This window comes from Amblyraja radiata, chromosome 25, assembly GCF_010909765.2.
Source record: "Amblyraja radiata isolate CabotCenter1 chromosome 25, sAmbRad1.1.pri, whole genome shotgun sequence".
Lineage (NCBI taxonomy): Eukaryota > Metazoa > Chordata > Chondrichthyes > Rajiformes > Rajidae > Amblyraja > Amblyraja radiata.
In genome coordinates this window covers 26,218,444-26,235,011 of record NC_045980.1, presented here as the reverse complement: position 1 = coordinate 26,235,011, position 16,568 = coordinate 26,218,444, and the positions used below count along the sequence as shown (strand labels likewise).

Here is a 16,568-nt window from a genome sequence, read left to right as displayed (position 1 = left end):
AGTCGTGTTTGAATTTATGATAGCAGTAAGCAAACATCCAGAATACAAACTTCAGACCACTGAATATTAATGTATATTTGAAGATGCATCAGCTGAGATTGAATAACATAGGAGGTGCAATTAACAATTTGATTAGTTAATGGAATGGCGTTCACAATTGGCAAGACAAACGACGATTTTAAACGCAAAGACTGGTCGAAAAACAAACAATATGCCCAGTCCAATTTCTCACAAATAAAGAAAGAAAATATATCACTTCAGCTCCATTAGGTGGAATTGAGGAGTTTTAGATACAGCCGGCTCTGGTGATGTCTGCCTTAAGCGGGATAGCCTGGGTTTCGTGTTTAACCACACAGGAGTAAAGATCGTTTGAGTTCCAGACAGTGACTGGCAGAGTCAGGTAACTGCTCGCACTGAACGTGTTGTCCTTCTCCTGCTGGATTGGGCTGGTCTCAACGCCGGCACTTCTCGCACTGCCGTCCACGGTCCACTCAATGTCCACTGCACCCGGATTAAACCCGCTCACCAAACACACCAGGGTGGCCGTGCCTTTTCCCTTGATTTCTTCCGCTGAAGGTCCGAGGACGGACATTGCGGGGGCGCGAGGAGCTGTTTAAAATAATATCACAGATTAGTGGGGGTTGAAGAACTGCTTCGGTTAAAACATAGTTAAAAATACCATGGATCCATTCATTTTAATGAATAAACATTTTTCCTCTACTTGGTTCAAATTGTTCAATTGCGCACGTGAGATATTTTCAAGGAGTGATCTCCGAAGATTAATTGGTATTTATGACAATGGGACACGTTCTATTTTGTGGTTTAACATAAATTATTTCGTCAGTGTTTTTAATTGATCTCCAGAGTATTATTTCCATTGGCTCCAGTTGAAATAAAAATCGTGTGTTGGACCGGCAGCCATTTGCAGGATTTTATTATTATGGAACTATTGTGCCAATTTCAACTGAACTCGCTTAAAACATGTCTTATTTAGATACTTTCATTTATTAAGACCAAAGAAGGAAGTGTCATGAAGGATTCGATAAAAGAGACACGAATAATTTGCCATTTTACCCATCGATGCATAGACTAGTTCCCGCATTTTTAAATTGATTTTGACATGATTTACGTTTATGTTGAAACGTATACGTGTCTTCTTTTTGAAGTAAAAATTTAGCTCAATTTCTGAATTTGATCATCGAATCTCGCTCCGTGCACTCAATGGCAAAAAAACTAAATCGGCTGTAATCACTTGCTGATTACTGATATGGTTGGGAAATTCAATGCGCAAATTGCTTTCACATTTTCAGTTATTTTTCGTTGTCAAATTGAAATATTCGCTGTCCCTTTGATTCCAGAATCCGCATGCTCTGAGTGTAATGACGATTGGCAACAAAACTCATAGGTACCGGAATTTAAAATCACTAAATGAATTAAATATCGCATTAGCAGTAAATCATTTGCAGCATACATTGACTCTGAATATGTACGGGAGACACAATTAAGCAAACATTTGAAAGCAAAAAAATTAAAACAAAAAACATATATTCATAGCGATGGACGATTTCAAATGCAATGTCGCTGCACTACACCTCGCACCGCGATATTGTTTGCGTCCGATGTTTATCCCGGCTAAATATTGGCCATGACAATCTTTAGCACTTACAAAAAAGCATACAAGCAATATTTAAGCAGTTTAAAAATATAAAAGAGGACAAAGATAAATGTGGCAGTTAGTCCTCTCGAAATAGGATTTACTTTTTCTGTACCCCATGCAGTCACGGGGAGAACGTACAAACTCCGTGCAGACAGCAGCTGTAGTCGGGATGGAACCGACTGGGTCACAGCGCAAAACCGCTGCGCCACCGTTCCGATTCTTGGATGAGAACCAATAATTTTCAAGAATCCACATTTCTCCATGTTCATGATGTTGGGAAAAGTCTATCGGTGTCTAGTGATCCGCTGAATCCCCACATTTTACATTTCGTGATGGAATATCAACAGAAAATGAGCTGTTATAGAAGGTGAATTTTCCATTAGAATTCTAGGCGCCATTAAAGGCAAGAAATAATTTCCCGAAAGATGCACAACGTGATGGATTAACTTAGCGGTTCGGGAGCTTCTCTGGAGAAGATGAATGAGGCGTTTCGGGTCGGCACCAATCTATGTTCACCAGAGATGCCGCCTGACCCACTAAGGCACTCCAGTGCTTTTTTGGGTGTTTTTATTTTGCAAATCAGCATCTGCAGTTCCTTGTCACTCTAATGTTAATTCCCGTTTCCATACGGTCGGTTTTATTAGTACCCAGCTTGGTCAATGTTAGCTCATCGTCCGAAAAGTAATTAAGAATTTAAAAAAACAGCTGGACAGTCATATCGTCCTTTCATTGCTGTTGTCAACCAATTTGCCAAAGGAGATTCGATCTTGGTCGGGCATTCTTAAAAAAATCAGCTTTAAAAGCCTTTTATTGGAAACATCAATCAGCGACAAAAAACTAATTATTTTTCACAGCAGTATCAATGACCCATAGGTAGAAGATAGTTTACTTACTGCCAATACCCAGCCTCGTTCCTTTGCCGAAGATTAAAGCACTTATCCACACAGCACAGTAGTAGTCCGCAGCGTCCCCAGACTGCACATTCGCTATTGTCAATGTTGCAGTGTTGCCTGACACTGATCCCGCGAAACGGTCAGAAACTCCCGAGCCTCTAACAATGCTGTTGGCCGAGTTATAGTAGAACAGAAACCGCGGAACCGCTCCGGGAATCTGCTGGTACCAGTAAACATAATTATTACTTAAACTGCCGCCAGTCAAGATACAGGAAATTAGCGCGTTTTGCCCCGGAGACGTGGATTTTGAAGACGGCTGATTTAGTGTAATTTGCGCATTTATGCCTGGAAAACAAACCAGAACAAAATACACCATTTACCAATATATTAGCGAAACAGCAGAAGTGTCAGATATCTAAACGTTTAATCGCACTCCAGATTAAATAACTTTGGAAGCAAAATACTCACACGCTGCGGAAAATGCTAACGCACAAACCAGTGACATCCAGCAAGACATTGTAATTGTTTGGGTGGAGGGCGCCAGATGAAGTGGTTGATCAGATGTCTCTCCAGGTCGCTTATGAACTCTGTTGCGAGGCGTCACTGTCTTCCTTAATTATGCAAAACACTTAAATCAGAATGGATGCTGCGCCAATCAAAAGTTGCCAGATTGTTCCTGTGTCAAATTATTTCCGAAATGTTAGGTAGATAAGGATTTAGTTTCCAATTATGTATCTCGGTACAATTTAATATATTTCCAAGCACGTTAGAGATTCTGTTTTGATGTCTCTATTTCCCTCTAAGTCTGAAGAAGGGTCGCAACCCGAACCGTCACCTATTCCATTTTAAGCCCAGCAATGTGTGCTTATCTTCGGTGTAAACCAGCATCTGCAGTTCCTTCCTACAACTGGAAATTTTGTTTTATTTGAAACGTGACATTCAATTATGGTTTTGTATTTAGTTTGAATCATTTTCTGTGTGGTTGCAGAGAGTGTATATTGAAATAAATTATACTCGTGGAAGTAACTCATCATATCCAGCGCTGATTAATCTGATCTCACTGTGTCATCCTACTGCGCGGGACTTGTTCCTTCATCCCTTTTGTTGCACATTTTATTTGAACTGGTGAATATTATGATGAAGATAGCGACTAGGAGATGTCTGAAAGCGAATTTGCAATTGACTGCAAATTATGTATGATTTTTTAAAATCTCGGTGCCAATTCTGACTATCTTACTGTCTACGCAAGTCACTGTCAAAACGAATGTAAAGATTTTGGAGTTATTTTTGGAAACCATGTTTGCTCGTAGCACCCAAGGTTAGTTCAGGTTCACTGACTTGAGTGCACGTGAAACTAAGCTGCACGTGAAATTGAGAAGGAAATTGAGAAATATATTTAATCGCCAAGGTAGCTTTATCTGTTAAAAAGGTGAAGTGAGCCTGTAGGTGTTTGGATTGCCATGGTATTGATTCTGTCAACCTTCATTCGATATATGGAATTATATTTAGATGTGAACAGCGTTGCTTGATATGACGTGCGCACATTTCTTACTGCGATCCAATCGCTCTATTTATAGCGAAAGACTCTTCATATTTTGGATTGCTACAGCATCGTGTGACTCAATGCTAAAGCATATCAACAAGAAAATACAGCCTAAAGAACCGAAAAATATAAACATTTTCTTATTTGGACTCTTACAATTCGGCTGACAATTAATCAAAAGAGAGCGGTCCTTTCCACGAATGTGCCTGTACAGTTAAAACTCTCACCTATAAAGTCCTCAGATCGGTGACTTGTAAACAAGCCAAGCAGAGGCATCAATGTTTCAAGCTTTGTTTCCGATTTTTTTAAATACTGCATAGTACTTCTGAAATGCTTTCAGTTTACCTGGATGTGTGCAGCTCCGACAGCAATCAAGTAATTGAACTTAATTCACAGCAAAATAATCCACTTTATTTGACACTCTGCCCCATTGTATATGTTCACTCACAGCAAGTAACAATGAATTACGAAGACACTATTTGCGTATACTAAATACATTGCAATGGCTTTAACAGGCCAAACGGACAACGCCATTCAGGTTGAGAGCAAATTGTGTGCATGGGACCAGCACTGGTGCTATCAAATCATGGGCCACATTCAATGGGAAATATATGACCACGTTTTGTGATTGCTGGGCCTGTGTCCTGAAAATCCCTTTTCAATAACAGATTTGGGGTCCGATCCCCAGAAGACTGCAGTGATTCAATAAGCACCCCATCGCAATCTTATGGTTAATTAGAGACGTGTGACAAATACCTTGCTATTAATGGTGATTCAAATTTGACGTATTGATGTGATTAATTTTGGTTCGATTATTTCCTGAAGCCATTGGAGTAAATATCAGTTTTAATCTTTTTCAGGAACAAAGCGTTTCATTGACGTTGACACACGGGCTTTGAAAGAGATTAAATGATTCTTGGTTTTGGAAACAGAGGCAGAGGATAGGACAGTAGAGCTGTTCTACTCGTCATGCTAAAGCTTTGGGGGGAAAAATATGTCTGCTCTGGCTATAGTGTATCTCTCTTTGCTAGACAGAGAGAAGTTTACTAACATTAGATATTAACTTACCATGACTGCGGTGCTCATTTAGACGCTACAGTGCATTCCAAATGGCAAACGCATGTTGGATGAGAAATCACTCCCTTGGATCCTGGCTTGGACACCTCTGCTGTGTACACAAGTGGCTTACTTGTACACTATTTATGTTCCTCGTAATTTTGTATATCACAATCATGTTCACGCACAAACTTAACTAGTTCATAGAAAACGAAGCTGGCCTATCGAGTCTTTCCTTGGAAATGAAACATTCCATCACAGGCAACATCCAAGTGAATAATTTAGTGCAAACCCTCCCGTATAGTCACGTCCGTTCTATAGTGCACTGATCAGAACTGCACAGAATAATCGTAGAACGTCACAGAATACCCAATGTTTTATAAAGTTGAAGTAAGTCCGATCTCTTATATTTGATGCACGTGCTGTTGAAGACAATACATCATACGCCATATTTATCACTTCATACGTGCACTGCTATGTCCATGGAACTTTCCAACCGTAGACTGCGAACCCTATGTTTTTCAATGCCCCAGGGCCCGACCATTCATGGTGTATGGCCTACCATTATGTAAAATCCTAATATGCAACACCGCATAATAATCAGGATTAAATTCCACATGTAATTATCTTTCACATTTTACCCGATGATCGATATCATTTTGCAGACTCGGTATCAACCACCGCTTGTCGTGCCACCTTATTAATCATACCTCCTACAAGCCCGGCTGAATTATAGACTTCCTATAACAAATAGCCCTCACTGATCGTTGTTTACAAAGCTGGTCACAGGCTTCCATTCGCAAAAGCAATTGCCCACCATTATCTACTGCATTGTAATACCTAGATCAATTTACATCCAATTTGCTAATGTGCCTTGGATACAATGGGCTCCAATCATTTGCACCAATTTACCAAATGTAACCCTGTTATGCGTTTTACTGTAGCTTAGGCAAGCGGCGTTAAGGACACTGCCTTCATGAACATGTTAATTACCAGTTTGAAAATTCACATCTTCAGGCATAAACTTCCACCAACAAGACATGCTGATCATCAATGCGCAAGCCTTTTTTAATTCCCACACTCTGACGTTGGATTAACTGACTTGCAATTTCGGGACGAGACACCTTCTTCAGACTGGTTAGGGATTGGGGAAACGAGAGATATAGACGATGATGTGGAGAGATGAAGAACAATTAATAAAATATATGCAAAAAGTAGAGATGGTGAAGGAAACAGGCCATTGTTAGCTGGTTGTGGGGTGAAAACGCGAAGCTAGTGCGACTTGAGTGGGGGGAGGGATAGCGAGATAGGGAATACCGGGGCTACCTGAAGTGACATAAATTAATATTCACACCAGTGGGCTGTAAGCTGCCCAAGCGGAATATGAGAGGCTGTTCCTCCAATTTGCGTTTACCCTCAGTCTGACAATGGAGGAGACCTAGGACAGAATGGGAAAGAGAATTAAAGTGTCCGGTAATCGGGAGATCAGGTGAGTTCAGGCGGGCTGAGTGAAAGTGTTCTGCGAAAAGATGGCCCAGTCTACATTTGGTCTCACCGATGTATAAGAGTCCACATCTTGAACAACGGATACAGCAGATGAGGTTGGACGAGGTGCAAGTGAATCTCTGCCTAACCTGAAAGGACTGTCGGGGTCCCTCGACAGACACGAGGGAGGAGGAATAGGGACAGGTGTTGCATCTTCTGCGATTACAGGGCAAGGTATCTGGGGAGAGGGTGGTTTGGGTGGGAAAGGATAAGTTAACCAGGGAGTTGCGGAGGGAACGGTCTATTTGGAAGGCGGAAAGGGGTGGAGATGGGAAAATGTGGCTAGTGGAGGGATCCCGTTGGTGATGGCGGAAATTTCGGAGCATTATGTGTTGTAATCGACGGCTGATGGGGTGGAAGGTAAGGACTAGCGGGATTCTGTCTCTGTTGTGACTAGGGGGAGGGGAGCAATGGCGGAGCGGAGGGGTACCGAGGAGACTCCAGTCAGGGCCTCATCTATGATGGAAGAGGGGACCCTCCGTCCTCTAAAGAATGAGGACATCTCGGATATCCTGGTATGGAACACCTCATATTGGGCGCAGATGCGGCGTAGATGGGGGAATAGGGAGTAGGGGATAGAGTATTTGCGGGAAGAAGGTTGGGAAGAAGTGTAGTCGAGATGGTTGTGTGAGTCAGTGGGTTTGTAATAGACGTCAGTCAATAGTCTATTTCCTGTGATGGAGATTGTGACATCAAGAAAGGGGAGGGAGGTAGCCGGAGATGGTCCAAGTAAATTTGAGTGCAGGATGAAAATTAATGGTGAAGTTGATGAAGTCCATGGGTTCTGCATGGGTGCAGAAGGTCGCACCGATGCAGTCCTTCAAGCTGTCCTTTACTTTGGCGTAAGGTTACGTTTGACTAATGCAATAGAATTATTTGAAGAATTGATGTGCATCGTCCAAATAAGGATAATGGTGCATGCACTCGGATTTTCTAGGATAACGTGCCGCAGCAACAACGTGTTGCACAAAAATCAAAGCGCGCAGTGCAGAGGTAATATATCTATGGTGAATCGAAAAGCAGCTGTCAGGAAACCGAGAGTAGGCATAATCAGGTGTGGTTCTGGTTTGTAATGCAAACTGTTGTGTCGCGGGTAAGGGTGTGGGCCCACAACTCTTTTACATACATTTGAAATTACTTTAATGAAGGCTCGAATTTGACCGGAAATCAGTGCTGATGATACTTAAGGAGACCGGATGTGACAGCCAATAGTCAATTAAGACGACACAGAGCTGGCAAGTAGATTGTATACATCAAAATACCAAAAGGTGCCCTTTATCGCTTATCGAACTGGATACAAACATGACGAAGTTATGCTTCACCTATGTATTCTTGTTACTCCACAAAAAGGAACTTCGAGGGAAATAATTCAGGGAACATGATTTCTAAAGATCGAAGCATCGACTCAAGATAATTGAGAATTTCAGCTCCAATATCCGAGTGCTACTCCACAAAAGGCGTGGTGGTTTGTTCGCGGCGGATGATTGTTTCAGGAGGGTGCATAATACGCCAGGGAAAGTAGAACCAAACCAAATGAATGTTACAAAATGTTACTTAAGGTTATTACTGTTTTTAAGAACCATATAAACAGATGTGGGCGTCGGAAATTGCATAATTAACATAGAAGCTTTAGATAGCTTGCAGGTTATTGGATGTCAGAACTAATCTTGAGGACTTTACGTCAATGTTTATGCATGTTTATGATTTTAAAATGTATACAGAATCTAGTACATCCCATTGCTTAGTACAAAATTAGTGCTGTTGTCAGAGATAAGCTTTTATCAGAATCATGGGTACGAACAAAAGCAAAATCACGGTTATTCCCAAATCCTTACGACCGGCATAAATCCTTACAAAAAAGATAAAAGTGCTGAAGTAGATCAGTGGGTGGGCCATCACATCTAGAGAACATGGATATGCGACGTTTTGGGTCGGGACCCTTCCTCTGGTTTCTGATTGTAGAGGGGATGGGGGTCATAAATCCATAAGACATAGGAGCAGCATTAGGCCATTCGGTCAATCGAACCTGCTTCGCTATTCTATCATGGCTGATCTATTTTACCTCGCACCTCCATTCTCCAAGAACCTGTCAATCTCCACTTTATGTTGGAAGAGGGCTGTTGGCGGGATAAAATCTGGCTAGTGATTGGTGGATGTAGATAAGACGGGGTGGGTTGATTAGCAAATGGTTGGATAAAGGCCTGCGTGGAAACTACAAAAGGTGTGCGATAAGGAGTAAGGATAGAACAGTTGCGAAAGTGAATACACGGAAAACGACTGTCCTAGATGTAGTTCCGAACATATCCGCCACTGAACGCCACAGGGGATTCTTCTTCCCTGTGGCTATCATAATGCTCAACTCCTCCCCCTTCTGTCGTGGGGTAGACGGAGACTGGCTCCCCGCCCTCCTCCCTCCTCCCTCCTTCCTCCTCCCTCCTCCCTCCTCCCTCCTCCCTCCTCCCTCCTCCCTCCTCCCTCCTCCCTCCTCCCTCCTCCCTCCTCCCTCCTCCCTCCTCCCTCCTCCCTCCTCCCTCCTCCCTCCTCCCTCCTCCCTCCTCCCTCCTCCCTCCTCCCTCCTCCCTCCTCCCTCCTCTCTCCTCCCTCCTCCCTCCTCCCTCCTCCCTCCTCCCTACTCCCTCACCCCCACCCCCCCGATCTTTACACATTCCCCAATCATTTCCACTCGTCACTTTAATTTCACTCGTCACTTTATTTTGTGTTTTTATGACTGTTGGCTAATCATTTTCGCTCGTGGGATTAATAAAGTTCTATCATATCGTATCATATGCTATATCCGGGACTTGTGCTGACCAGCCTGCATAGCTATTTAGACGGCTTTGACCTGTCACTACTCTGTTCTGGTGTCCTCACCTTCTTAAAGTTTTGGTTCACTATTTGCTGGCAGCAAGCGGCTGTGACAGGTATTATCTAATTACATACACAAGAGTCAAGAGTCAGGAGAGTTTTATTGTCATGTGTCCCAGATAGGACAATGAAATTCTTGCTTGCTGCAGCACAACAGAATATCTAAACATAATACGGAACAGGAGATAAAAGTTCAGTGTGTCTATATACCATAGACCATATATATACACACTCAATAATTATACAGATAAAGTGCAATAGGCTGATATTGTTCAGAGTTTGTTTGATGGCGAGTTTAATAGCCTGATGGCTGTGGGGAAGAGATGTTCCTGAACCTGGATGGTCCAGATTTCAAGCTCCTGTTCCTTCTTCCCGTTGGCAACGGATGGCAATGAACCGCACATGCTGGTTTGCATAAAAAGTAAGTGATGCAGTAACTCAGCTGGTGAGGCAGCATCTTCGGGGCACATGGAATAGTGGGAAAATGGGCGTACACCGAGATGGGTCACATTCTCATTCCTATGCCTTCCCATCAGTCCTGAGACTCACCCATTGCAACAGTGAGGCCATACGCATAATAGAGGAAGAACATCTTACATTTCTCGTTGGTAGCTTACCAACCCAACTGTATGAACATTGAATTATCCAAATACAAGTTCCCCCTTCCCCTGAATGTCAGTCTGAAGAAGGGTCTCGAGCCCAAGCGTCCTCTATTATTTTTCTGCAGAGATGCTGCCTGACCGCTGAGTTACTCCAGGTTTTTGTGATTGTCTTCGGTTTAAACCAGCATCGGCAGTTGCTCCTGACACATAACCCCCCCCCCCACCCCCCACCCCCCCCCCCTCCCCGCCCCCGTCACCAAACCCCCCTCCCTCTACCACCCACCCGCTTGCTATGCTCCACCTGAATGTTCGCTCATTTCTCCCTCTATCCCGCCTCCCTTTTCTCTATCCCTGCCCCCTTCCATCGCTATTCCTTCCTCTGACTCCACATTTCACGCCTATTTCCTTATTATCTCACAGCCGTCTGTCTGTATTCGTCCCTAACATGTGTCCAACTAGCTGCCGTTCAAAGTATTTCACATGTATACATCTAACACTTACCTAGCTGTGCAGCACCACCCCACGTTTCTTTCAGACCCCCACCCCCGCACGACAATCAGTTCGAAGTAAGGTCCCGACCCAACCCGTCGCTTCTCCATATGCCTCAATGATGCTATCTGTCACGATGAATTAGCAAATTTAAACCAGTTGGCTAGTGAGCCACACAATGAACGCAATACACTGTTGAAACCTCGCCCCTCCCATCGATAATCACGCAGGTTGCTCCTTTGGCCTTTAGATAAAACCAACTACACGTGGAGAGCGAACCAGCCTGCAAATCGAAAGATTTGTTTAATATTTGCCCCCACTGAATTTGCCCCCTACAGGCAAAATTAATTAAAAATAATTGTACGTTGTATTCGTCCAGATGAATCGTAAATTCATGTGAATGCTCTGTGTATTGGGATAAGTGTTGTTGTGGCGAAGCACTCTCTACCTCCCGACGGTATGTGACTGGATCCTCCTGGTCAGAGACTCTATGAGACTCCTTTCTTGACGACTATTGGGAAGTTGCCGCTCAGTTTTGCCGAAGACGCGGACGATTTTCAAAATTAAACAATACGTTATTTTAGTTGAAACATTGTCTTTTCACATTAAGTGGAAGATATGTTGTGCCAATTTCTAATCATTATTTTCTGTCAGCGTGCTATTCTGCTAATTCTTTCCGTTACTGCCACGTTTCACTTTATGACACCCATTCAGAGAAAGAAGACGTCATTTTGACATCCTGTGTTTTATTACAAGTACATACTTCTCCTAACAGATTCATCGGCAGTGCTTTCATTGCATTAATTGTATCCAGACCGAAAAGGTCTAGATTGAAACCGGGCAAATTGGAGGAGCTTCGATGGGTGTATTGAATGGCATGAACGGGTTGAACTATGTTTTCATGCTGCATAACTCTATGACCGTTTGATTCCTTCCAAATGTTTTTTTACAAATATACTATATCCCGGTCTCTCACAGGCGATGATCGTTTTCGTTTCCCCTCCTCCTAAGCCCAACACGGGACCTCCGCATAATGAAAATATAGGCGATCCTAAAGGTGTTATCCACCATGCAAATTAAAGTAAAGTTAAGTTGAACGTGCGTGTAGCAACAATAGCGTATTAGCCGGACACAGTGGTGGCCGTTGTCTAATTATTTGATCAATCGAGCTTATAGCCACAGCGCTGTAAATAAATGAGTGTGATGTGCACAGACATTATATGACCTGTCCTCCACTCACTGAAAAATTATACTGCTCCTACTCTGTGTACCTTCCGTGGATTCTATCTCTTCTGCTATATTAAAAAAAAAGTGTTATCTGGATCGATTGAATGTTATTGACTAGTTAATCTTCAGTTTTTTTTTAATCGAGTCTCATCGGCTAAGTGTAAATGTACAAATGGATTGTGTTAAAACGTCAATGAGCAGAAAATACTTATTTCAAAAATCATCTTTGGAGGTATTTGGTGCGAATTTGAGTCTCTGGACGAATAGGAGAATGCGATGGGGGAAAAATAAGACTGTGGTTCTTTTTCCTACTGAGACTAAGTGTTCGGTGCATTCAGTGCTTCACCTGTGTTGACGTAGAACATGTTGGCAGGGCTGCTATCAAACTGATGGTGTTTAATGATGCCATCGTCAACTACCTTTCCCACATTTCCTGGTACCCACAGTCATACGCAATATCGCATTACAACTAACCGAGGCTTATTATAATTACAGGATTCAAATTAATCATCCACTGTACATTGGGAGGAGCTCGATTCCAAAATAAAAGGGTGGAAACATCAAAAGTATTCTAATTCCCGGTCAACATATTTTGAATCAGAATAAAAAGGATATTGCATTGCATTTAAGATTAGTTTCTTTATTTTCTCAAAGGCTACAAACAACACTAAGGTCATATATTGGCATTTGCCAAGTATTTGGATGCACTAAACTCATATTAATTAAACTGGAGGCTGTTAATAGTACTGGTATTTTGTCGACAGAATAGCTTTAAAGTGAGCAAGTCATAAAAATTAAGCTTTACGTGCGAAATGTATCTAGCAAATGTAATACTCCAGAGACCAATACATTTCGAGATTGCATCAAATAAAAGAAAATAATCATGATAAACAAACGCTCTCGATTAACACATTTCCATTTCACATACAGCTGGATTTCGCGATATCCACCCGAAGCGGGGTTGCCTGAGTCTCGTGTTTAACCACGCAGGAGTAAAGCTCGTGTGAGTTCCAGACTGTTGCTGGCAGAGTCAGGTAACTGCTCGCACTGAACGTGTTGTCCTTCTCCTGCTGGATTCGGCTGGTCTCAATGCCGTCATTTCTCGCACTGCCGTCCACAGTCCACTGGATTTCCACAGCACCAGGATTAAACCCGCTCACCAAACACACCAGGGTGGCGGTGCCCTTTACTCTCATCTCATCTGCTGAAGGTGGTAAAACGGATGCGGCAGGGGGCTGAGGATCTGATTAACAAAAGATCGCAGTTAAATAAGAATTGAAGCACGACTTTTGGATCAAAGGTCAATGTAATAACCAGAACGCCTTTACGTCCACCCGCTTCAAAATAATAAATTCTCATCGTGTATCTAACTACTGAAATAGAATTTACAATAAGGATTTCTGGATAATTCAAACACTACCTTAATAAAATCTCAGTAATATGTAGGAAGGAATTGCAGATGCTGGTTTAAACCGAAGATAGACACAATGCTGGAGTAACTCAGCGGGGCAGGCATCAAAACTATTCTGATGAAGGGTGCCTACTATAACGGCACCCTTTCATTCTCTCCGGAGATGTGGCTTCTCTGTTCCACTGGATTACTCCGGCATCTTGTGTCTATCTTCGATCTAATAAAATCTCATTTTGCTTCATTCGCACAGTTCCGAACAGGAGCGTCTTGCATTATTTTTGAATCGCGCGACACAAGAAAGGGATTGATCTCGATTTCCTTTGAGCTCTCACGCAAAAGACCTCTAGGCAAAGGTGGATTTGTGTACTTATTAGGACACTTGAGGAAAAACGGGCGGTCGGCTCCGTGCCAACTCCTAGCAGATAATTCAGTCCGTTCCATACTGCCCCCCATTCCATGTCTATCTCATACTGTGTTTTGTATTGAATTCTGTCTTTACTTTGTGTATTAGTCATGTCTCTACTATTTATTTCATTCCCCTTACATGTATTTCCTCTACCTGCTAAATTTTTGTAAGGTGTCCTTGAGACTCTTGCAAGGCGCCGATAAATAAAATGTATTATTATTATTATTATCTTCGGTATAAACCAGTTTCTTCCTCTCCATTATTTGACTGCAGTCTAGCAACTTATCTGAACAACTCTTCTTTCTACAGTTTGCTGCAGTAGAGTACATAGAGTAGCCAATTAGCCAGTAGATTACATAGAGTAGCTAATTAGCCCAACAGCATGTCTTGGAGCAGTACAAGGAAATTGATGTTTTGACGAAATAACTTGCAAATCCAATAGAAAGTACCCCAGGAGGGGATTGAACGCTGGAGCTGTGAGGTAGCCTTCTGCACCGGGTTATACCAGTGATCTGTGCAGTGCTGTACACAGTTTAAACTATAATCTTAGTTATATTTAAACCCATTCATCACTCGCCGTGTTGTTCCATCCTAACCAATCTGACATTTTTGAAAGGGAACTGCTCCTTTCATTGTCTGAATAGGGAAACAGTTCGGGCTGTACTCTATCAACCAGACATAGTACCGGACTGCTATTAACAACGCAACATATTTCACGTTTGCAGATGCGCATGATCACAATTGCAAGGGTTTTTTGCTCTTTAAAGTTTTCATGTCAGAAGACCACCACATCCTTTACCTGGCCGAAGATTTGAAAAAACATTGAAGCTAAAATAAACAGTTGATGTTTTAAATGACTAACGCGATGCAATGATCTTTTCATAGCTCACAGAGAGATTAGATGGTTCAGATTAAACCTTAAATGTCAGATATTTGAGAAAAAAACTTTCAATAGTCGGTCGTAACTGAGTAAAATCCTTTCTGATCAACAAAGAAACCCCTGTATATATTAGAAAACAGATATAAAAACTGAAAACGCTGGGGTTACCCAACAAAATAGACAGCTTCAGGGGAGAGAAAACAGTTAACAAAACAGGCTGGCTCTGTAGTGTCGTGGGGCTGAAACAATATCCTTGTTCCGCTCTCCACATATGATGAATTTTAATTTTGTGAAAGCGAGCACTCGATTGTCGGGTCAGCTTCAGTGGTTCGTTTCCTTCAACCAAACGTTTCCTCTCAATGTGCAGATTGACTGGTGGGTGTATAGCTATGTTACAGGGTCGTCCACAGCAGTCAGTTTCCACTCCAATTGGATTTTTGAAATCACGACCAGCTAGTAATCTGGGGCAATGATGGGACGGGGTGATGGTGACTACAACCCGTATAATGTGACTGGCTTCACGGAGCCCTTGTAAAATCATCAATTTAGACTGGGGCGCGTGGTCTCCGTAAATAGGTAAAATTATTATGTGTGTTCGACAATGTCAATCCGATAATAAACGGTGCAACTGGGCTTTGTTCGATTGAACGTGCCCGAGCAAATGCTGTAAATAAACTCGGTTCAACATATGACACGCATGACGGCAGGGTATCTACTAATAGCTAATGCAATCTATCTCAGGACCACTGTGAGTTTTGCATCGGGACAGAATACAGTACAAGTTGAACAGAATAAGGGTTAATTCAGACGCAACCACAGATCGTCTGGGTGGTAACTTTCTGTGCAGAAGTTTCGCAAAATCTCGCAGAGGGCCAGTGGCGATGTTGAGAGGAATGGGGGGGGGGGGGGGGGGGGGGTGCGGGGGGAGGGGGGGTGGTAAAATGGGGTGGGAGCTTACAATAGTACACGATTAAACATATGAAGGATAATCATGGATATTCTCACCTGACTGATAGTTAACGCAATTAATTATTGTTAATAAGAACTTACAGAACGTTAGAAAGAAATATTTTACTTACTGCCAACAGCCACTCGTGTTCCTTTTGCAAATATTAAAATGTTTTTCCACATAGCGCAGTAATAATCGGCAGCGTCGTCTGATTGAACGCTAGATATTGTGAAGGTCCCCGTGTTGCCTGACACTGACCCGGAAAACCTCTCTGAAACTCCCGGACCTCGACCAGGAGTGCTCTTGCTGGACCAATAATAGACTAAAAGCCGCGGAGTACGTCCAGGAATCTGCTGATACCAGTATACATTGTCATTCCCTAAAGTAGCGCCAGACATGGTGCAGGTTAATTCTAAGTTCTGACCCGGAGTGATGGACATCGAAAGCGGCTGGCTTACTGTAACATCTGCGCGTAAATCTGGGAAAATAAAGAGCACAGTGATAACAATAATTTGTAATTAAAACACGAGAGAAACCTCCCGCTGAGAAGTGTACTCGAGGAGAAATCTAATGTTGATGAACAAAGGAACTCACAAGTCGCGCAAAGAGCCAGCGCACAGAGTAGTCGGATGCAGTAAGTCATTGTATTTTACTGATTGGAGTCCAGGCAAGGCAACAGTTTCCCAGTGGCTTCTAACTTATTTTTCGTCTCGCTTTTGAATAGTGCGGTGAGGTGTCATCTGATTAATGCAAATGATATTGCTGCTTGCAGCCAATCAGAAATGTCAATGGTTTTCCCTGTGACCTATTGGAACCGGAATAGGCTTCGAATTCTGTATTTCTGGTTACTTCGATACATTTTAAAAACATAAAACATAATAAGGAATATAGAGCATTACTGTTTTATTTTCCATTCATATATACATCTATTCTCATGGTGCTGTTGTGGAAGATAGGGTCCACACGAGTTTATTCAGCAAATGTGCGGTCAAAGTAAAAAGCTAGATTTTTTAATTCTGACGATTCGCATATTGGACGAGACATC

General features: G+C 42.5%; 2 protein-coding genes across 2 annotated transcripts; both read right to left on the bottom strand.

Moving 5' to 3' along the window:
- Window positions 1–227: 227 nt before the first annotated feature.
- LOC116987206 (immunoglobulin lambda-1 light chain-like) lies at window positions 228–3,124 on the bottom strand. The gene is made up of 3 exons (XM_033043070.1): window positions 3,019–3,124; window positions 2,551–2,895; window positions 228–609 (listed from the first exon to the last, which is right to left on the bottom strand). Exons 1-3 carry the CDS (start codon window positions 3,065–3,067, stop codon window positions 287–289), a joined length of 717 nt encoding a protein of 238 aa, XP_032898961.1. The 5' UTR covers window positions 3,068–3,124; the 3' UTR covers window positions 228–286.
- Window positions 3,125–12,499: 9,375 nt separating this feature from the next.
- LOC116987480 (immunoglobulin lambda-1 light chain-like) lies at window positions 12,500–16,215 on the bottom strand. The gene is made up of 3 exons (XM_033043543.1): window positions 16,118–16,215; window positions 15,654–16,001; window positions 12,500–13,120 (listed from the first exon to the last, which is right to left on the bottom strand). The coding sequence occupies exons 1-3, from the start codon at window positions 16,164–16,166 to the stop codon at window positions 12,798–12,800; spliced, it is 720 nt and encodes a 239-aa protein (XP_032899434.1). The 5' UTR covers window positions 16,167–16,215; the 3' UTR covers window positions 12,500–12,797.
- Window positions 16,216–16,568: the final 353 nt, after the last annotated feature.

Bases quoted from the DNA above. Each gene is read 5' to 3' on its own strand.
- LOC116987206 (XM_033043070.1), bottom strand. From the start codon at position 3,067: ATGTCTTGCTGGATGTCACTGGTTTGTGCGTTAGCATTTTCCGCAGCG. The intron at 2,896-3,018 runs GTGAGTATTTTG...TTTGTTTTCCAG, and splicing joins GTTAGCATTTTCCGCAGCGT to GCATAAATGCGCAAATTACA. The intron at 610-2,550 runs GTAAGTAAACTA...TATTTTAAACAG, and splicing joins AACGAGGCTGGGTATTGGCA to CTCCTCGCGCCCCCGCAATG.
- LOC116987480 (XM_033043543.1), bottom strand. From the start codon at position 16,166: ATGACTTACTGCATCCGACTACTCTGTGCGCTGGCTCTTTGCGCGACT. The intron at 16,002-16,117 runs GTGAGTTCCTTT...TTATTTTCCCAG, and splicing joins GCTGGCTCTTTGCGCGACTT to ATTTACGCGCAGATGTTACA. The intron at 13,121-15,653 runs GTAAGTAAAATA...TTTGTTAATCAG, and splicing joins AACACGAGTGGCTGTTGGCA to ATCCTCAGCCCCCTGCCGCA.